This window comes from Galeopterus variegatus, unplaced genomic scaffold (assembly GCF_000696425.1).
Source record: "Galeopterus variegatus unplaced genomic scaffold, G_variegatus-3.0.2 Scaffold10081, whole genome shotgun sequence".
Lineage (NCBI taxonomy): Eukaryota > Metazoa > Chordata > Mammalia > Dermoptera > Cynocephalidae > Galeopterus > Galeopterus variegatus.
In genome coordinates, this window is record NW_007736192.1 from 20902 (window position 1) to 44627 (window position 23726).

The 23726-nt window shown below is 39.3% G+C and overlaps 1 protein-coding gene across 1 annotated transcript in view; it reads left to right on the forward strand.

The window, feature by feature from the left end:
* Nucleotides 1-16853: 16853 nt before the first annotated feature.
* Nucleotides 16854-23726, forward strand: part of ALKBH8 (alkB, alkylation repair homolog 8 (E. coli)) — a gene marked incomplete at its 3' end in the record, with an annotated part of 16522 nt that continues 9649 nt past the window's right edge. Inside the window, exons 1-2 of the mRNA XM_008594067.1 lie at nucleotides 16854-16909; nucleotides 21512-21647. Coding sequence (XP_008592289.1) covers nucleotides 16896-16909; nucleotides 21512-21647 — 150 coding nt within the window. The remainder of the gene's footprint in view (nucleotides 16910-21511; nucleotides 21648-23726) is intronic.

The following is a 23726-nucleotide window of genomic DNA, read 5'->3' on the forward strand; positions in this document are numbered from 1 at the left end:
CGGATAGTTGCTCCTTGTTTTTAGAGTAGTAGGCTTACTATAGATGTAACTGTTGGAAGTTTCATATATAAATTATTTTAAGGAAATATCTTCTTTGGGAATAGTTTTTTTTAAATGAATTTGTGTTGTAATAGAAAGAATACTTTGAAGTAAAATTGCTTTTTAATTCGTATTCTGAAAACCCCTAATTTTGCATTGCAGAATTTCAAAAGCTACAAGGATAATCACATGTGGCCTATAAAACAGTGACTTAGATTTAATAATTTGGAAGATTCTTTGCACCCTTAAGGTTGAAGTTTTAATGCTATTTTATTTTTTACACATTCTTCTGAAAACATTCTTATATTGGCTACTTGAAAGAATTAAGGCCCTTTAAAAAATGTCATTACACTGGTGTGACAGTGTAAGGTAGATTTGAAAGCATTGATTCCTGTGCCCATTCATTAAGTTTTTATGAAAACTTTTAAAGAGGCACTAGAGTAAGAACTGGGAATGTGGTCATGCATAGCTCACTCCTCACTAGGTCCCACAGGGAGCTCTCAGCCTGCAGGTAGAAACATGTCCAGGTGTATGCAGTGGCTGTCATAAGTGAAGAAGTGCACGGGGTCTGGAGAATAGAACTGAGCTTGTCTGGGGAGTCAGAGAAGGCTTTCTGGAGTAGGCAGAGCTTAGAGCAAGAGCTGAAGTATGAGTGCACAACTTGAGGACCCAGAGTCAGCTGGGTCAGATGAGATCATTCATGACCTGCAGCAAAAGACCACCAGGAGCACACCTGTGTACAAGCTGAACCAAGAACAAATCAGGTATATTTCTCAGTGCAGTGAAAGAAGACACACACCATCAGCAGCCATGGGGTGTCCATAGGACAGTGTTATTTTAAAAAAAAGCATATTACACAATTTGGACTTTGGGTGATTTGGGGAGGGCCTAAACATGGGTTGGGGGTGGGTGGGCTAGATCAGATTAGATGCTGTCTGAAAGCAAAGACAATTCTGTGATTCAGTATGTCAACAAATCTCATCTACAGGAAGGAAGACTATAGCCAGGAAAAAGTCATTGCTGGTAAATGAATAGATACCACTCATTTTAAACAAGTGAGTGGACTGTTTGGTATGTTTTGGGTGGCACAGTGACTTTGTTTTTTCCCTGTACTTAGAAGACATGACAAATTTTCTTCATTTTGTCTCACTTTATCATGATCTCAGAGTAGCCTTATGTGGCATTGGTGCCTTGAGCACCAGGCCCACTTCTGGACGTGAGCAGCTGCTCATTTCCTCTGTCCAGGAAAAGAAACCAGGAGGGAGGCTTTTAGCTTCGATTAAGAGACATAATTTTAGAATTTGAAAAACAATGAAGAAATATAGATCTAGTCAAACTCACTCAATATATGAAGGAAGAAACAGACCAAGATAGCGAAATGCCTTGTGGGCTTTAATGTACCTTCTGCTATAGGCTTAAGTTTCCTGCTCCCAAATTCTGTTTATATTTTGTTATACTCTGATGTTGTGAAAATTCATAAGTGATAGACTTGCCAGTAAGATTTTGGTTCACTCACCTTACCTCAATTAATGTCTCAGTTTGGACCTGTTGATTCTCTTTGCTTAGGATTTCAAGCTTTATCAGTCCTGGAATTCCTGGTACAGGCCATGAACTAGACATTTTGATTCACCTCCCCAGCCCTGTCCCCTCAGAAACTGGGGAATGCCAGTGAGAAATAATATAAAATGAGAAACACATTTATAAAAACACTAAAGTCTGCTTATAATTTGCATACAGGGTGTTTTAAGAAGCAAGAGCTTGATCACTGCAAAATTACTCATATGCTAATTAAGAGGAAGAATGTCACCCAAATAAAAAGAACATAGGCACCATAGCCTATGAAACCAATAGGATGACATTAAAGATAGAGGTGATCAGGTGTATCTCCAGAGATCATCAGGTGTTACTTTTTTTCAAGTTTGTAATTTACAGTTTTTTTCCACCACCCCTTTGTTTATTTATACATCAGTGAGGCCAGCCCAGTATCATGATCTAATGAAATATCTCATTTGATGGCCATATCTCTGAGAGCAAGTTGCAAGATTTCCACTCATTCCTGTGGTCTTTTAGTGACATCTGGCTTCCCCTTCATGAGTATATCTGATCGCCGCACAGTGTGTTAGTGATCACAAAGTGTGTGAAATGATGACATACTGCAGAAGACTGCTGGGTAATGTAGACAGTGTGCAGTGGATAGACTAGCAGACTTTTATTTCAGTTTATTTCCTATGTCTAGTGATGTGTCCAAGAGATTGATTTTTTCCCTGTACTTAGAAGACATGACAAATTTTCTTCATTTTGTCTCACTTTATCATGATCTCAGAGTAGCCTTATGTGGCATTGGTGCCTTGAGCACCAGGCCCACTTCTGGACGTGAGCAGCTGCTCATTTCCTCTGTCCAGGAAAAGAAACCAGGAGGGAGGCTTTTAGCTTCGATTAAGAGACATAATTTTAGAATTTGAAAAACAATGAAGAAATATAGATCTAGTCAAACTCACTCAATATATGAAGGAAGAAACAGACCAAGATAGCGAAATGCCTTGTGGGCTTTAATGTACCTTCTGCTATAGGCTTAAGTTTCCTGCTCCCAAATTCTGTTTATATTTTGTTATACTCTGATGTTGTGAAAATTCATAAGTGATAGACTTGCCAGTAAGATTTTGGTTCACTCACCTTACCTCAATTAATGTCTCAGTTTGGACCTGTTGATTCTCTTTGCTTAGGATTTCAAGCTTTATCAGTCCTGGAATTCCTGGTACAGGCCATGAACTAGACATTTTGATTCAACTCCCCAGCCCTGTCCCCTCAGAAACTGGGGAATGCCAGTGAGAAATAATATAAAATGAGAAACACATTTATAAAAACACTAAAGTCTGCTTATAATTTGCATACAGGGTGTTTTAAGAAGCAAGAGCTTGATCACTGCAAAATTACTCATATGCTAATTAAGAGGAAGAATGTCACCCAAATAAAAAGAACATAGGCACCATAGCCTATGAAACCAATAGGATGACATTAAAGATAGAGGTGATCAGGTGTATCTCCAGAGATCATCAGGTGTTACTTTTTTTCAAGTTTGTAATTTACAGTTTTTTTCCACCACCCCTTTGTTTATTTATACATCAGTGAGGCCAGCCCAGTATCATGATCTAATGAAATATCTCATTTGATGGCCATATCTCTGAGAGCAAGTTGCAAGATTTCCACTCATTCCTGTGGTCTTTTAGTGACATCTGGCTTCCCCTTCATGAGTATATCTGATCGCCGCACAGTGTGTTAGTGATCACAAAGTGTGTGAAATGATGACATACTGCAGAAGACTGCTGGGTAATGTAGACAGTGTGCAGTGGATAGACTAGCAGACTTTTATTTCAGTTTATTTCCTATGTCTAGTGATGTGTCCAAGAGATTGATTTTGGCATCAAAACTGTGCTTCTCTTTCTCCACTTGTTCTTCAGACATCATCTTTCAGTGGTAAGTGTAGCCACAGAGGCTGCCTTCCCTCAAACTTGATTATTGATTAGATAACTTTATCTCACAACCACTGAAGTGATGCCGTGGAAGAACCTGCCCATGCTTAAGTTTGCTCACTGTGATTGCTTGGCCTGGTAGCTAGGATCTCAACATTTGCCAATTTGTGACTATAATCAGTGGATGTGGACCCTAGAAATATTGATCTGATGTTTGATTTTGTTCAATATTTTTAATACTCCTGCCTAACTAGTCAAGTCACTATATAGCCACTGAATATAGTTGAGCTAGTTCATAAAAGTCCTTTTTTATTTTCTCTCCCCAGAGCTGCTTATGTGATCCAAAACAAATATTCTAGAAATTCCAGTGAATTTTTCCATATATGAAATCAAAGTGTGTTTTTAAAAAATTATTAAATAAGACCATTGCCTTCACACTTTAGCCTATCTTTCAAAAGCAGTAGGACACTTGTAACAATCTAATGTACATGTAAACCATTCCTAACAGTAAGCCTCTCTCAGGTTCTCCTGGGTGTGGTGTGTGCTACTGGTCACCAGTATCTGCTTGATGATGCCTGAGGTTCCCTTACTTCTACTCCCTACTCCCTGCCCACTGTTCCCTGAAGCTCTGCTCACCCTGGGAGGGCCTGAACTCCTTGCACTGTATTCTACCTGGATCTGACCTCTCATTCTGCTCCACCTGACACAGCCTTTCACCTCTGACTTGGAGACCATTGTGGACTATAGCTATGTGGTTTCTGCAGGTGAGTGGGGAGACCACAGTCCACTTACCTCTGTGTATCCCACACTACACCTGCAAGGTGGCACTGATCGGAGCTTCAGAGTCTGGTAATGGCTCTTCAAGAGGGTACCCATGTCTCTCACTCTCTCTGGATAGGCCACACATGTGGTTTGCTTGATAGAACCCAGTGCCCATGGTTGTACTGGATTCTATGTCTGTTCCCTTGAAAAAGACTGGGGGTCTAGCTTATGTCAGTGTTTCTCCAAAATTTCTGTCATTCTCCTAATCAGCAAAAAGTTTTCTTAGCATGTGGCTCCAATATGTGTATATGCATTTTCTTGTAAATTATATGCATGCACTTTGGTTCTATAACTTATATGTATGACAAAGCTTATATACAATGAGAAGCCTGAAGGGACTGCACCTCAGCAACTCCTCTGTTAGAAGGAGAAACTGGGTACAGCCCTGATTCAAAGTTAGCTTCTGCTTTTATTGTAAAGACAAGGAAGTTTCACAAGAAAAATCAGTTGATTCAATCATTTCAAAAGGACACAAAGACATGGGCAATGTGACAAAAGTTATCTATGGCTAAGTATAACTTAAACAATGGAAACTAGTAACATCATTTAAATTAACAATGTGAAATTCCAAAATACAATATGTGAAAAGCTAAATTGATCAAACCATAATCATTACCTAATCTAAAATATAACCTCTCCTTAAATGATTTAAACAAGAGTTACATTCTTATGATTAAATCTAAGTATAATTGTTTCTAAAATTTCCACCAACAAACAGCTTGCTCTTAGCAAACATTTTTTCACATTTTTCCCTCCAGCGATTCTTTTAATATCTTTTAATGACAATCAGTATGTTAAATAATCAAACTACATAATCCCATCCATAAACAGTGATTAGAGTTCATTAGATGGGCTTTTGCCCCCTAGCTATAGACCATTGTCTCCTAACCGAGGACTTTTGTCCCATACATGTATTACCTGAAAGCCCTATACTAAAAGTCAAATGAGAATCAAGATTTTTAACCCTCTACAGGAACTTACTTTTCCTCAGAAGTGAGGCTCTGCCTTGCTTTTGGGAGTTCTTCTCATAAGGAGTGGACTTTACCCTTAAACCCTGGTGACTGAGGCCTTTTACCTGCTGGTAACTTTCCTGAAGATGCTTGCTGGGAATTCCAAAAGTTGCCTACTCTTTTGTTTTTGTTTTTCTTTTGTCACTGTGTTTTCTGATGACTTTGCTACGTTATGTTGCATTTACATCATAAGTCTGTGTCCTGCTTTTTGGATGTACTGTTTTCTGGCGACATCCCCACCCCAGTGGACTGATCTAGTTCTTTGTGTTGTTCTGCATCTTCCCTTTGGGTTTAAGTGGACCTTGCAGACAGTGGCTGAAGACCTCCTGATTATTTTTGCTGGTTGCTTCTCCTGGTCTTAGCTGCTACTGGACTGCCGGAGTGTGCTTTGTCCTTACTGAGGTGCATACGTACCTGTCAGGCCCTTATTTCCACTAAGGGGGAGGGGTTGTTTTTGACAACCTAACTTGTAAAGAAGAACATGGGTGGATTAGCAGCCTCACCTGTGCCTTGCAGACATTGAACTTCACACTGGTAAAACTGTAGTGTGGCTCTGTGTCATCTAGACCAGCTGTTACTGAAAGAATTACATCTCCTTCCTCACTGAGGAAGGACAACTCTTGAAGATCCAGCATGCGGGACATCTCATCACATCATGGCCTATCTCACCAACAGACATGTGTGGAGGAGTTACGGAAGTTCTGTCTAGCTATTAGGTGTGAACTTACCCTTTGCTAGTTTTCTAGGAGGCTAGAATCTAGTTATGAATTCTACTGAATATCATTTGCCTTAAGGGGTAAGCAACGTGCTATGGAATGGCAGTCATTGAATGCCTCCATGATAACATTTATGGACAAGCCCTGACAAATTCTGGGGGAGGGGGCAGCAATGACATGAGAGAGAAGCAGTAAACCAGCTTTTTAATTCTAGGCTACAGGCCTTTCCACAATGGAAACTGGAGTGTGTCACAGCAGAAAGAGCTCATGCCCCAACTGTTTACAGCAGACCTATGTCAGTTGTGGCAGTCTGAGATTCTTCCAGCCATACGTCCAGTGTACACAAGGGTGGAGATGGCTCAGCTCCCTATTAAAGGCCTGGAAGATCTCTGCTGTCTGGGCTGCTTTATGTTGTCCACTTCCAGCACCTGCACATGACCTGCAACTCTAGCTTCCTGCCCAATGCTTGGATGGAAACTACCTTGTTTGGAGGGATGGGAGTTGCATTGTTCATACCCTCTTCTGATAGGACTGGATCTTTGGCAGCTTTTCCTCTGTCTTTAGTGATAGTGTTGTGGAACAAATTTGGCAAGAAAGGGTCCAGATGCTCAGAAGGTTGGAGAGTCAGAAGGTTTATTATGCGCAGGACCCAGGTGAACTCTTGTTCTGAAATCCTGGGACCCTGAACATGAGTTAGACAGCATTTTTATAGGCAAGTTTTGCGGGATCCATAAACTTATATCTTTGACAAGCAGCTGTTGGTTATAGCTCCTTCTCACCCACGTGACTTAGGCGAGCAGGCAAAATTAGGAAGACAAGTGGGGCAAGCAAGGGAGATTACAGAAGCAGAAATGCCTGCAGGCAGTTGATTATTTAGGTAGGCTGAGTTCTGGGGTCCCTGGGTGATAGGCACATTTAGTTACAGAGGCACTTTACAAGAATTTTCTCAACAATAGATCATTGGTTGGAATTTAAATCTCCAGGTCCATACAGCAATCTCAACTGTAGGCACTTGGCCTCTTGAACTTGTGCTACTCTTAGTACTTCTTTTGTGGCTCCACATAGCCTAACTCAACCTGGTACACCTGATAGTTGGGCCTTCTTTTGAAAGCTGTAACCTTTGTGTTCTATGGCCTTTAATTGTGGAGACCAGCATTCCATAGCTAATAGAAACAGTCTCCCCTTTGTGTTTTGGGAGCAAGGGGTGTTCTTGCCATGTGTTTCATGGCCTGAGGGCCTCAATTATGGTAATCAAGTTTGAAACCCAAATCTTTCAGGAATTTCTATATTTCAGACTTCCTTGGAAGCTCCCTCGTCCCGTTTGAATAGGAAACAAAACCAAGTACTCTGGCTGTGAGTAACTCTGGTCTGCCTGCCATCCTTTACCTGGGAACCATCTCTGCCAAGCACTTTTTCCAAACCTGACCTAGACAGGAGAGTACGAGTTGGGGTCCTGATGTGAAAGAGGACTGTTTGGACCCAGCAGGGCTGCCCTCAGGCTGTACTGTGTCTCTCATGCTGACCACTATCTCCTGTAACTGAAAGGAGGACTGATTCTCACTTAATCCTGAGCTTTGGCCTAGATGAACAACCCAATCCATGTTGGTCTTAACCTAGCTCACAAAACCTGAGAAGTATGGCTAATGGAAGTAATATTCCTGCAGCACTTTTTCCCTTGGGAAGTGCAAACGGATCTCACAAATCTAAGTGTTTTTGTTTAGAACACCAAACAAAGGTTCTCAGCTTTTCCTTGGTTAGTGCACTTTGGCCGCATTTCTCTACTTTCACTGTCCCTGGGTACTTACAGCTCCAGTCACTACCTTGATGTATACTTGCCTAGTAGAACTAAAGGCAGTTTTAGTCTTGCGACCACACCAAGCCTTACACTTTGGCCGCATTTCTCTACTTTCACTGTCCCTGGGTACTTACAGCTCCAGTCACTACCCTGATGTATACTTGCCTAGTAGAACTAAAGGCAGTTTTAGTCTTGCGACCACACCAAGCCTTACAAAACAGCACAATCAAGAATGTAAGGCATTGTACTAGAAGGGACCTTCTTAACTGTAGCATTTCTCCTTCTTGTGATAACATGGTCTGTTTTTTTTTCCTCCCCCCACCCTGACCCACCTTTTCATGATACTGGAAAAATCATTCATTGGCCTTCTTTTATCTGACTTATTGGTACACTCATTTCATTCTTCATCACTACTCAAACAGTTATCTACACCATTAAATTAACTGTTCTCACAGACTCTTCTAGTATGGCCCGAGAAACTGAACTACCTCCAGGTACATGATTGCTCTCCATTGCCAGAACATCTCCTAGCCCAGACCCCCTTGCTTTCAGGTGGCCTGTCCATATGCTCTCTACCACTGCTTTGACAATTGGTGGAACTGGAAGTTCAGCCTACCTCATTGGACTGGCCATCACATCAACCTTTTGATTCCCAGTCAGATTTGGTTTTTGCTCTGTTCGGTGACTTGCAGCTTAACTCCTAGTTCATCTTTCTGCTTTTCCTTGCAATGGTTTGGTGTCTATTAATTCTAGTTGAATTTTCTTTGTATAAACTGGACTGACTTTTAGGAGATCTTTGTTACTGTGTCTTGGTAACATGTGCTCGAAACTCCTAACCTTTGATTTTGGTACTTAAGCTCCTCTTTTGAACTCTGAACAGAAGCAGCCTAGGATCAGTTCAGCAAAGTGGCACCTTCTAAAAGCCTCTTTCCTAGCCAGAAGCCTTTGGTGATTCTGGAACTCCTGAGACAGGATCCTGATGTCTCACTATTGTGTTGGTATTTGCCCAGGATTCTTTTTTTCCCTAGAAGTTCCTGCTTCCATTGCTACCACCTCCTGGTCGAAGGTGCCTGCTACACTGAAAGGAACATGGCTAGGAGCTTACTGTATATCTATAGGTACAAGACCATTATGTCTTTAATAATTTGTCCCTAATTACTTTTGTTTCCTGAATTTCCAGCAAAGCTTGTCTAACCACCTCACCTGACCCCAGTCTCCTTGGGTTAGATTAGAACCAATCGATGTGAAGCCATTGCTGCCATAACATTTATTTGTATTCATTGGACTGAAAGCATGTAAAACTACAGAGAAATTTGTAATATGGGGAATGACATAAGAAATAAGTCAACTTATAAGTTTCAACTAATAATGACAGGCATGAAAAATATTTAACATGAGATCATGGTCTACCTATATATTAATTTCTTGTTGCTTGTAACAGAATACCTGAAACTTGGTAATTTATAAAGAAATGAAATTTATTTCTTGCAGTTTTGGAGACTGGGGAGTCCAGGGTCCAGGAGGCACATCTGGTAAGGGCCTTTTTCTTAATGAGGACTCCATACACAGTCCTGTGGTAACACAAGGTGTCATATAACAGGGGCTGGGCGAGAGCACTTCGGTGTGCTCACTTCCTTCCTTATAAAGCCAGCAGTTCACACCCATGATAACCCACTAAACCATTAACCCATTACTCCATTCATGAGAGCATAGTTCTCACAATTCAATTACCTCTTAAAGGCCTCACCTTTCAGTACTGTTACACTGGGGGTCAATCTTTCACATGAGCTTTGGGGGGGACAAACATTCAAGCCATATCAACCTGTATTACCAGGTAAATAATTTTACTTCACTAACCTTCTTTCAAGTGATTTTTTTCAAGGCTATTTCCAATGTGGTATGTGTCTTAGTCCATTCTTGCTGCTATAACAAAATACCTTATAAATTACTCAGTCTAAGCAACAGAAGTTCATTTCCTACAGTTCTGGAGGCTGAGAAGCCCAAGATTAAGGCACCAGCAGATTTGGTGTCTGGTGAGGACCTGTTCCTCATACTTGGTATCTTCTTACTGTGTCCTCACATAGCAGAAGGGGCAACATGCTCCTCACAACCTCTTTTATGAGGGCACAAATCTAATTTATGTGGGTACAGACCTCATGACTTAATCACTTCCCCAAAGGCCGTACCTTTTAATACTGTTGCATTAGGGGTTAAGTTTCAATTTATGAATTTTGAGGGGACATCAATATTCAGACCATCGCAGTGGGTTCACTTTCATAAAGAAGAATGCCATAATTAATGCTAATTAATTATTAATTCTTCATCCTGAGAATGGCAACAGACTTTCTAGAGATATTGAAAAGTAAATTCTAGATCTGGTTAACTTTCTATTGACCACATGGTCCCCTAAGCCATATTTTAAATAGGTGAACAAATGATGATATCCAGTCTTATTTCAAACTCTGAAAGCTTAGGCAAGAGAATAAAGTAAGTTATTTTAGAGATAACATAGCATCTAAACTTTCAATTAAGATTCTATATATTCTATCTTTCTTTGTTTTGATGACTGGTTAGTACAGGGATCAAACTTTAGACCTTGGTGTTATCAGCATCACACTCCAACCAATTGAGCTAACTAGCCAGCCCTTATATATCTATCTTTATTGAAGGGTTTTAAAGTTATACTGTGTAAATTACTCTTGTATGTGCTTCCATAACAGATACACCACTTAAACAAAACATTTTTCATATTAGTCATGTCTATATTTGCCTCATTACACTTAGATAAACTTCAAAATATTAAAAAAGGACGTATCTTCTCTGTAATTGTGTCCCTGAACAATAATGTGTGCAGTTGGTAAAGAGGAAGGACTTTGGGCTGGACTCCTGGTTTCATCACTAACTATGTGATCTTGGGAAAGTTGCTTAATCTCTCTAAGCCTCAGGTCTCATTTGTAAAGTTGGGAGACTATAACTTACATGCAGGGTCTCTTACAGGATTCAATAATAGTATTCAATAATACCATTAAACAATTAGTACTTAATACCTCCATAAAAGGTAGTTATAGATAAAGAGATATATATTTTAACTTATAAAACTGACTCCTTTTATTCATGTGATAACACAGACTTGAATTTAAAACTACCTCCTACTTAAACAGCATATACACTTTGTCTTTAAGTCTCAAGCCTACATCTGTAAAATAAGATGTGGAAATGCCAATAATTAGAATTGTTTTGAGACATACTTTTAGGGGTTACTTAATAATCTGAGTGTTGGATCATTTGGCTTCTTGGTCCTTTGTACCTTATAAAATTAAAATATTTCATCTGAAAATGAAAATTCCAAATACATGTACTTTAAAATTTTTGTGGAAAAATAGAATTGAAAGATAATATGACTCCATGAACTTTTTGAAGAGCCCTCACACACTAGAAATCTGGCAACTTATCACTCTGGGAGAGATTTTTAAAGCGGTCTATGTCAACAAATATGCAATGTTTTTTTTGGATGGTTGAACACATGCAAAATCAGCAGTATTTCTTTTTTTAAAAAGTTTTTAAAAAATTAATTATTGTAAGCATATTATTATTACAAATCATGATTTTTTAATGCCTTTTACCCAACCTATCCCTCCCCAAACCCCCCCACCTCCTCCCATCTCCAGTATTCTTAGGTTAAGATTTCTTGTTAAAAATGCAGATTAATAGGCCCTGGCCCCAGAGATTTTGGAATGTGCGCTAGAGTTCAGAGAAACTATTGAAGTTTATATTTAGTTGACTTGTTATGTCTGGTGGGGCAGAAGGCTACATTTTTAGTTAGTACTCCAGTGATTCTGAAGCAGGAAGTCTAAGAACTGCCTTTGAGAGATAAGAGTGTACTCTCATGCAGTTGCCTCCAAAGTGAAGTGTGTACAATATAGGGGATCTGGAAGGATGTATTGGAAATTCTATTTATATTTTCACCTAAAATCAATTAATCTCCACTCACATTTAATGTACTGGAGCCTTCTATATGTCTTCATGTCTGATTGTCACATGTCACAGACTTGACAAGAGGTGCTCTAAAAGAAGAGGATGTGGGAGTTCACAGCCAGGGGAGCTTCCTCTGGCACCTTCCCTCTTTCACTTTGAGTGAGCCATGATTTTTGTGCCTGGTAAATAGATTTTTGGATTATATAACCTAAAAACTATTTTTGCAAAGTGGAAAAGTGGGTTAGAAAACTCTAAATTCTCTACCATGAAGATGAATAAAGATAATTCAAACACTAATAACCGGGCTGGCCCGGTGGTGCACTGCTACAGTGCACCGCTTGGGAGCGTGGCGGCGCTCCCACCGAGGGTTCGGATCCCACATGCAGACCGGTTCCCGCTCGCTGGCTGAGCGAGGTGTGGACGCAATGCCGAGGGTTGCGATCCCGTGGCCGGTCACGAAAAAAGACAAAAAGAAAAAAAAAAAAAACACTAATAACCAACAAAATGGCAAAATTGATGCTCCTATTGAGGTCTTAGTTACAGTGTAAGTAAATTTAAGACCATCTAATCAGATCTGACAAGAAGTCTACAGTAGTCCCCAAATTAGAAACGATCACAAAGACCGTATGAAATGTGAATTTACATTCAGTATAGTTAATGATGAACCTTCCCCCTTGGGCAAATATCTTTGTATCTTTGGGTCTTTGAGAGATTAATGATAGTATGAAGCCATCAAAGTAGCAAGACATTCTAAAATGAAGTGTTTATAAAATTTTAAAAGAGGTTTTTTGCTCTTGTAGAGTTAAGGGAAACATTTTTATAAGATTGTTTTATCATAACCTTTTAAAATCCACAAATCCCACTCCTCTAGCCACCCCAAAGATTTTCCTGCACTCTGAGTTGTCTGTCATTTCTTTGTTCTCTTCTACTTGAAAAGTACACTGAAAAAATGAATTATTCTGTAAAGTAAGCAAGTCTTCAGCCCAAAGAATAAACAAATCATTTTGGGAGGTTAATACTTCACAGCTAAAATCTTATGTTTTGCTAATGACCAAAAACCAATCCTCCAACCTGTTTTAAGGCTAGCCCCTTTTCTTCCTGCCCTCCCCACCCACCCCGTTCTTTTGGGTTAATTTTTTTGCCTACAGTTACTGTCAGATTTCTGGTATACAAGGGGTCTTCAAAAAGTTCATGGAAAGATTCATATTACCCTTCAGTTCTATTTTGCCATGGACTTTTTGAAATACCTTTGTATTTGGGATTTTATTTCAGTTGAAATATTTTAATTTCAGAAGGTACAAGTACTTTTATAAAGTACAATACTTTTTTTTAAATAAGGTACAAATACTTTTATAAGGTACAATACTTTCACTATCTGCCTTATAAAACTACAAATTTTTCATTGAGTTTTTATCACCAAAGTATGAATAATGCATTCAGTCCTGAAATGTCACAGTGAACATCAAATCATGTTACAAAATGCATTCTTGCTGGAGTTTCATGTAGCCAGCAATCTGGGGAAACAGCAGAGAAGACACGAGTTTGGAAAGGATACTTCATACTAATTTGTCATTTACCCAGGAGGGATAAAATAAGTAGCAGAAGAGTAGGTGGAGAGGAAAGTCTAAGAGATAAACATTTCAAAAGAAAAAACAAAAAAGCAAAAAACCCCAAAACCATAAATAGAAAAAAAAAAGAAAAAGAAAAAGCAGAACTAGTGTACTTGCCATCAGGGACAAGTGGAAGAAAAACCAGAAAGTAGCCAGAAAAATGGAGGGTGGGGAGGGGAGCGGGGAACAAAGTAAAGGGAGGTTAGAAACCTCATAACTACAGGAAGTGAATTTGAAACTGCAGTATCAGTTAGATTGGGCCATGTATAATATAGGATAATCTATTTTAAGGTCTGCAAATTTAATTACATCTGCATATTCACATGTTACAGGGATTAGAGTGTGAATGTCCATGGGGGCCCATTATTCTGTCTACCAGAGTATGCAACCCATGTGTTTTCAAAAAACAAGGGGAAGTCTGTTGCGAGTGTCATTTCCTGGATCAAAAGATGAGATACTGCTCCTTTTTTTCCAGCTAGAGACACTCTTATAGGGACAAGATGTCTGGAGCTGTGGCAGCCACCTCACACCCAGGAGACATCAAGAATGAGGATAAAAAGTAAATACTCCAAGGATAGCACAGCAGGAGAATAGAAAGGCCCTGGGTTCTTTATGACATTTTTGAGCAGCAGAACCAATCAATGCTAGTGATTGCCTTTTCTGGATAGCTTGTCGTTTGAGAAAACATAAGTATTTGTTCAAGCAATCAGCCTAGTTTTTTCTGTTACTGGCAACTAAAAGTAATTCTAAATGATATGTTACTACTAGCCCCAATTTTTGGAACTCTGTTTTTCAGTGCTTTAAAATGGAGTCGTTGCTAATCTGATTAGATTCATTTATACTACATTATAATTCATAATAAATGTCTTCAGTGGTGGGGCTGATCACAGCTTTACCCTGACAATGTGCTCTAAATTACAGACTTCAGGAAGAAGGTTCAGGGGTTGGCAAACTATAGGCTATTGGCAGAGTCTTGCCAGCATAAGCAGAGGGAGCTAAGAAAAGTTTTTACACCTTTAAAGGGGTGTTAAGATAAAGACAAAGAAAAGTATGTGGCTACAAAGCTGAAAATATTTATTATCTGGTTCTTTACAGAAAAACCTTGCCAACTCCCTGCACTGGTCATACAGAAGACTCACCTCTCATGAAGTTGAGACTAGGGTTTTACTAAGGAAAGTCATTAGGTCAGCATTTAATTTAAAAAAAATTATTGTGGTCACCGTGTAAAGCTATGGCACCAGTGAAGATGAATTCTATCTTTGAATTAAATTCCTATTCATTTCAACCATTTATTAAATTTCTATTACAAGACTATGGAAGACACTATGGTTACATAATAAAACAGCCTCTCAATGTGACTGAAAATCATTCGGTGAGTCATCTTTTCTGGGAGAAATAGTCTATGCAATACTCCAAGGTCCTGTATACAAAGGATTGCATAAAAATTTTTATATGTATCCACCTTTGTCTAGGAACATTGAGGCAGTAGATGGTTGTAAATTTGGGCCTGCAACTTAGGAGCAGAAGAGGAGAAAAGGAATGAACAACCACTTAACTACTATTTTATGTATGGTATTTTATTTAATTACCACGTCCATCCCAAAAGGTAAATTCTGTTTTGTAGTTTCTACTTCAGGTCATACTCCAGTGTCCATAATTCCTTTCACTAAACCAAACTGCTTCCTAAAGGGAAGCCAGGGCTAAAGTTAAAGATTAGGGAATAATTCATAAACCTCTTTAAAACTCTGGGGAGGGCAGACAAGCAGTGACTATAATAAGAGAAAAGGTCGAACAAAACCTGAGGATTGCCTGCATTTAATTACTGGCAGAGGGAAGGAAGCTAGTGGAAAACGCTGAAAGGAAGCAATCAGAATGAGTAAACAGAACTAAAAGACAGTAGTTCCACGGAGGCTTAGAAATTCAAAAGTTTTAGAAGCTTCAGGGCCTTTAAGCAGGACAGACACTAAAGTGAAGTAATTGAATTTGGCCAATAGGAGATAAAGTTATATTTTATGCTGTTGTCTAATTTGGTAGCCACTAACTATATGTTGCTGTTTAAATTTAAATGAATAAAAACTAAACAAAAGTTTAAAAATTCAAAATTCAGTTCCTTTGTTGTACTAGCCACATTTGAAATGCTCAGAAGCCACTTGTTGCTGGTGTCTACTATACTGGACAGCTCCGATTATAAAACATTTCTATCACTGCAGAAAGTTCTATTGGGACGTGTTTCTGAAAGCACCTAGTAGTGCAGAAGCAAGATTGCAATGGGGGAGATTTGACATATTTCCCCTCACACCCAAGTAGTGGTAGTGCAGAAGCAAGATTGCAATGGGGGAGATTTGACATATTTCCCCTCACACCCAAGTAGTTTGCAATGTCTGGTTGATTTGACCTCTCCAGCTTGCACTTACCTCCTAACCTTTGCTATTCAGTTTCCGTTCTCACCCTTTCTTTCCTGGACTATTGCAATGGCTCTCTATCTGCCTCCCAACTTCTGTTCTTCCTCTGTTTACCTATTCTCCACACAAATCATTCCTCCACTTAACAACACGCTCTTTTCAGTGCCACTTTTCCTGGCCAGTCTACTGTGGTGGGGAGCGGATGGGACATTGTAACACCACCATAGAAAGGTGATTCCCTCCCACCTCATCCCCCGAGATTTCCTTCCCTGCACTTACACAGCTCATAATTCAATGCGGGTAGAATGATAATAATACATTCATATCACGAATAACATTACAGCAGGAACAACTGCTAATGATCACCCTCTCCTGTGTCTTTTATTTCTGATCTGTTACCAAATCTTTTTCCTTTCCCTCTGCCACTGCTGTGTCCCAGTTAATATTTCGTTACTTTATACTTTACCACTTCAACAATCGTTTTACTTCTAGTCTCTCCTCCCACCTTCCACAAGAAGATCCGGTCATATTATTCCATTTTTCTAATATTCCGGACCCCCTTAGGCCTACCGAATAGAAGGGCGTGAGGTCTTCTAATAATCCTGCCTTGCCTCCTTCAACGTACCTCCACACATCTAACACTCTGCGGTACTCACCATTCCCCTGGCACATTCATGCATATTCACCTCCTTTCCTCCCGCCCCTGCGATGTCATCTTTCAGACCCCTGGATCCTCTCCCATGCCTCTAATAAGATTCAGGAGGAAAGATGCACAAAGAGCCTTAAGTGTTGCGACCATTATTGGGGAACCGAAGGACACAAACCTGTTTGACCTTGTCTATTTGGGGAGCGACCGATAAATGCAAGCTGCACTCCCAACCATTACTATTCCTCCAAATAAGGCAACCGAATTTTCACTGCAATAGACGGCAGTTTATAAATAAAAGACAGTCGGCGAAGAAAGGGTCAATATGGGGCTGGGAGGCGAAGAGGATTGTGGGAGCTCTGCTCGTCGCCCCGTTGACTCATGGGAAATGTAGTGCAGTTTTCTCCAGCATGGCCGCGCCCAGGTGAGGTGGTGTGTGAATACCCGCCGCGGCTTTCTCGGGCTAGAGTGGAGAGATTGGCGAAGGAGAGAGCATTAGCGTGTGAGAACAGTGCCCGAGTCGAGGCGGAGGTGTGCGGCACTTCTTGCTGGCGGATACAGTGGGTGCAAATCCCCGCTTCCGCTTGTTGGCCTCTTTCGGTCTTCTCTGTCTGCCCCACCGGTGTGGGGCTGAGACTCCAGGGAAGAGGGAGGATCCGGGCGGCGCCCTGTTGCGGTCTGTGGGCAGTAGGGTGTCTGTGCGTTGGGTGGTTCTGTCAGTGTTTAAGGTACACTTGTTTGTGTTTGGAGCACGAGCTCACGTGGTGTCTGTCAATCTTGTTTTTCTGGGGGGAGGGGGAGGTGCGTTGGAGACTGGCCATTGCAACCTGGTATGTGTTAGTCTGGAGCTTCTGGGGCTTTTCTGACAGGTGTCAATCCAGTGAAGCAAAGGCATTGCTGGTGGCCTGGTCGCTCACGCAGCTGAGTCTTCCTATGCTCTTATTTGAGTAATCCCTTTGACCCGTGGACCTATGGTGGTGTCAGCTTGTGGTTTTGATTAATTTCATTAAACACACATTCATTGTCACCTGTATGCTAGGCACTCAAGTCTGTACCCTCAAGTAGATGACAGTCTTCTGGGTGAGCCAAACACACAAACAGAACATTATAATATGTGAAAGCTCGAGAGATAGAGATACTCACTAGGTGTTAATGAAAACGTTGAAGAAGGCTACCAAATAGATTTCTGGAGGAGAAGTTTAGGAGCTAAGGTGGCAAATTCAATTTAGGTTTATTCCACAAATATTTATTGAGCAGCTACTAGGTGCTAGATCCTGTTTAGGTGCTGGGTGCTACAGGGTGAACAGTGCAAACAAAATCTCTACTTCGTGGAGCATACTTTCTATTAAGTTATAGAGAGGAGACAAATTAATTAATAACAGTATAAGAAGACATAGTAAGTGGTCTTCAAAGAGTTAAAATGGAGTGATATGACAAGTGATGGGCTGAATTTTTTCTAATCATTTAATACCTTTATTTTTTAATTACCTTTTTTAATAGGTAATGCAATTTGAATAGCTTCAATTCAGGAGTCATGAAAGAGGAAAGCACCCTCTCATTCACCAATTGATTGTGTGTTCTAAAAAGTTTTATGTATGCTCTCTATACCTGTGGTATACTTTAAATCAAGCTTCATTTGATATGAGTTTAGTTTATTTCTAATCTTTGTTATTAAGTATAATTTACATACAAGCACAGGAATATTTGTTTTTTTGTTTTTTTTTTTTTTCCTACTGCTTGGTTCAAAATAGTCTCTCTCTTGTTCTAACAGGGCATGGAAATACATACTGTTATTACCATTTAGGGAAATTTTCAATACGATGTATTGGGGTAAAAGTTACTAACAGCAAGTAGCAGAGCATGCATAATCTCCAAACTTTTATTATCCCACAGAGTGTATGCTTAGGCTGGAGGTGGCTGGACTGGACTCAGCATGGCTTGTATCCTAGTCAATAGTGACCTGACTCTCATGACATGGCAAGGAGTATCTAATTATCTATGTAATAGTGGCAACTCCCTGACCAGAGGAGTGGCCTTTTTAGAAAAGGGGCACCTCCAGACCTCAGCAGCTCATGTTATGCTATTCTTCGTTGAGGTCACTCAGATCTGCTGGGCCAGCAAATTGCCGAGCCACTGAAATGGAAGAAGAATGAGCCTCAAAGGCTATCTGGATTTATCTTTCTTTTCATGCAGTAATATTGCATGACTGAGGGAGGGAGAAAAGAAGGGGATGACAAAATTGTGGTTATGAGGCTTCATTTGCTGGTGCTGTAATCTTAGGGACAGACTTTTAAAAAGATGTATTTAACATCGTTTCTTTCTCATTTCTTCCACTTTGCAGTCTTTGCTCATGTGAAATATTAAGAAAAAATTCTGTAGTTTACTCATCTTTTGTTCTACATGACATACTGCAAAGTTGCTGTTCCAAATATGGAGATCTTGGAATGGAATGTGCCTACAACATAGGTCCTTTGAAGGCCCTCAGCTGTTCTTCGTCTTGTTAAACCATTCTGATCTGGCTTTTTTGAAAATTAACAGTAATATAGTAATAAATAAATTTAATTATCCTAACAAAGCTATGAGATAGGCCCTATTATTATAATCCCTAATCCTATCTACAGATGAAGAAACTGAAGCACAGAGATATGTTACTAACTCACCCAGGATCATAAAGCTGAGAATGGTACAACTGAGATTTGAACCTGGAACCCGGACTCCTAAACACTGTGTAATACTGCCTCATAGCACTGAATGAGGATTTGGGGTAACGAAGAAATTATGATTTAATCCCAAAGAGCTCATAGTCCAGTGGAAGGGAACAGATATTTGAGCAAATAATTAGTCAATGCAATGTTAGAAATATCCATTGTTATTCCCTTCCTGTCTAAAGCTTTCTAACCTCAGTCCCTTTCTTATGAGCCACTCATATTGCAACCTGCTAGCAAGATGTTGCAACTGTGTATCTCAACAAAATCTTAAACATACTAGCATACTTCAAAAAGTTCATGGAAAAATGGGATCAAAAGATAATAGGAATCTTTCTATGAACTTTTTGAGGTATCCTCGTTTACATCCTAAATCTGACTCATTACCTCCTGTACTGAGCAGCTCTTTCTTACCTTCCTCCTGATTTTCCAATTTTGAAATGACATCACTTGTCTTAGTCACTCAGGCTCTGTCGTGTTAGTAAGTCATCTTTGATTCCTCTCTCCCTCACGTCTGAGTAGTGATCAAAGCGTGTTGACTATACCTGAACTTTTCTTTCATCCTTCACCTCTCCTCTCTCTCCCTGTTTCTTTTCTTTTTACTACCTCCAACCTAGATCAGGTCAACATTTCTACTTGCCAACCTGGGTTATTGCAGGTCTTCTTACCTCTCGCCTCCCTACTGTGCTGTCCAGCCAGCCTGCCTTACTGGCCTTACCTCCTATCATATGTACCCTGTGTGCTAGGAAGCTGGACTGCTGGCATTTCAGTAGACTTGGCATTTTTCTTCTATAAAGATTAGTAATTAGTTTCGACTGTTTATGAGCTATTTTGAAATATGATTTTATTTAACCACCTACATTTATTTCCTTTGTAACTCTGAAGTGTGTAGAGAGGGGACTGCAGAGTCAGCAAACTCTTTCGGCTCTAAAAACATTATACCTCCATCTCACTGTCTTTGCTAGACATGTCCATTTCTGTTTTTGCTTCTGCTCTTTATCACCTCACTGAATACCTTCCTTTCCATGTGACTCTATGGTGTTCTCATCCTTCAGTACTTAGCACTAGTCCCCTTCTGTTTTGGAGTTTTCCTAACTTTTCCAGTTAACATTGGTCTTATTTTTTGTCTCTAATTCATGTCACACCTAAATACTGTACCATTAGCACTTAATTATATAAAGATGTGTCATATTCTTTCCCTGTTAAGTGTTTGTTTTCCTCAACTAACTTATACACTTGTCGAAAGCATAAACTGTGTATTATTGTTGTATACTGCAGGGTGCTGAGATCATAATAAGCACATGTATATTTACTCATTTGTCCCTTCAACAAATATTTATTGAGTACCTAGTGTGCTGGCATTCCTACTCCCTTGGAGTTGATATCGTGGTGGGTAAGTTAAGCTAACAGATGAATCACCACAAATTTAGTTAAATTCTGTGAACAAAATAAAATTGACTACTGTGATAAAGAATGATGTAGGGTGCTGATTTGGACAGTGTGATTATAGAGGCTTCTTTGGGAAAATACATAGTAACTACTTGCTGATGAACATATTTCAGTAAAGTGAAAACATAATTTTATGGGGTTTTGTTTCTGTTATTTAAAGTTTTATAGATATAAAAATATATAACATATACCATTTTAAAAATCAACAAACACCTATAGCTACCATCTAGCTTAAGAAATATCTTTGATGCTCCTATGTATCACATTTACATCAATTTCCTTACCCTCCTCCATTGAAATAACGTCTCTCCTGAATTTTGTGTTTATCATTTCCTTGCTTTTCTTTTAGCTTTGCTATATATATGTATTTCCAAACAGTATATGACTTACTTTTGGATTTTGAACTTTATGTAAATGGAATCATATTGTATATTCTTCCATGAATTTTTTGTGTTGTTTCTTCCCTCTCCCATTTCCCTTCTTCTCCCACTCCTCCTCCTCTTTGCCTGGCTTTACATTATGATTGTGAAATTTGTCTAGGTTGCATTTTATCTAGGACTTTCATAAGTTAAGGGATACACCACCTATGGGTAAAATAGTGCACTTAATGGAGCTACAACTTTGGAACTTTTTTAGAAATGTCAGAGATGCTATTAGATGTTCTTACCTCTTTGTTATATTACTAGATATTCCTTTATTTTCTGTGTATCTGTTTGTTCTCACTTTCTTTGGTTGGTGAAAGGTAAACTAAACATTTAAGAAAATTGTCACATAGAAATATTTATAAATTATAGAATATATGAATAGCATCATTATAATTGTTCCTTCAGGACTCTTAAGATTGACAGTTTTTGCTGGGGTTTTTTTGGCAGTACTGCAATGGACGGCAGCCTTCAAAGTAATTACAAACTCAGTAAAACTGAGAAGAAGTTCTTAAGGAAACAGATACAAGCCAGGCATACTTTGCTGAGACATGAAGGCATTGAGACAGTATCATATGCCACTCAGGTAACCTAAAACTATTATTGTCATTTCAGTGTAAACACATTACATGTTAATGTATTCTATTAGTATTTGTTAATAATTGCTCAAAGACTGTAACTATTCAGCTATGTGTTATATTTATGTTTTATATATATATGTATATATATGATAGGATCTGCTAACTTTCTATTTTGGGCCATAGCCTAGCCTATAGTTTGAATTTCTATTGATTGTGTTGTTTGAGCTAAAGGAGTTGTACGTATATATTAACAATAATAACACTGTACAAGTCATTTCAATTTACGAAGCAAACTTGTTTTCATTACTATATTTAATTCCCTAAAAACCTTTGTGAGATAGTTGAGAAAACTAAAGTTCTGAGAGGTTATAAGTCCATTGATAGATAAGTCCTTTGATATAAGCTAGTAAGAAGCTGAATAGAACCTTAAAGCTAGATCTTCTGTATCCTAATACTGAACCCTTGGCGGGAGCGTTGCCGCGCTCCCAAGCGGAGCACTGTAGCAGTGCGCCACCGGGCCGACCTAAGTATCCAAACCTTTTGATACCCATGTCCAGTATCCAATCCAAAATTATGAGGCATGCTAAAAACAATCAGGACCATTGACCAAAACTCAGAGGAAAAAGAAAGACCATAGAAATAAACCCACAAAGAGTTTAAAATAACTATGGTTAATATGACCTAGCAATCCCACTATTGGGTATATATCCAAAGGAATGGAAATCATCATGTTGAAGGGATACCTGCACTCCCATGTTTACTGCAGCTCTACAACAGCCAAGGGTTGGAACCAACCGAAATGTCCATCAATGGATGACTGGATGAAGAAAATGCAGTACATATAGACAATGGAATACTACTCAGCCAATAGAAAATAATGAAATTCGGCCATTTGCAGCAACATGGATGAGCTTGGAGAAAATTATGCTAAGTGAAGTAAGCCAGGCACAGAAAGAAAAACACCACATGTCCTCACCCATATGTGGAAGCTAATAAAGTGGATTTCAAAGAAGTAGAGAGTAGAATAGTGGTTGTTAGAAACTGGTAAGAAGAGTGGGGATGAGGGATGGGGAGAGGGTGGTCAATGGATATAAAATTATAGAGAGATAGAAAGAATAAGATCTAGTGTTCTATAGCAATACAGAGAGGCTACAGCCAACAACAAATTACTGTATAACCTTAAGTAGCTAGTTGAGAGGATGCTGAAAGTTCCCAACACAAGGATGTGACAAATGTTTGAGCTGATAGATATGCTGAACACCTTGATATGATATTTGCACAAGTGAAAATGTACCCAAATATCACATTGTACTCCATAAATATATACAATTATCATAGGTCANATATTTAATTCCCTAAAAACCTTTGTGAGATAGTTGAGAAAACTAAAGTTCTGAGAGGTTATAAGTCCATTGATATAAGCTAGTAAGAAGCTGAATAGAACCTTAAAGCTAGATCTTCTGTATCCTAATACAATCTTTTGTCTTCTCTTCCTAACCTCACCTATATTATAAAGTATTTTGATTATATGCTATAAGACATTTTTAATTTATTAGACCTTATTTACAAAGCCTCTTTATTATCTAATGGCAATAATTGAATAAGATGATATATAGGAAAGACTACAAGATTTCCTGGGCTATGAATTAGAAGAACTCAGTTTAACTCTTAGCTTCTCCACTTATTTGGACATGAACAGTACCCTTTGACCTTGGCTTTCTTCATTTGTAGGTAGGGCATACTATTGCATACATTTTTACTCCACTGGATTGTTAGATTCTAGAGAATCTAATAGTAGTTACTGGACACTAAAATACTACATGAGTATAAGGAATTCTTATAATATTCTTTTTGGTTTATAAAGTTATAGAATAAGTGTAGGAAGGAAGCTTAGATATCATCTATCTGAGGGCCAGACATAGAATTGAGAACATGAAGCTGGGATTAAAATTTAGCTCTCTTGGGGCCGGCCCAGTGGCGCACTGCTACAGTGCGCCGCTTGGGAGCGCGACGCTCCCACCGAGGTTCGGATCCCACATACAGACCGGCTGCTCACTGGCTGAGTGAGGTGCGGACGCGACACC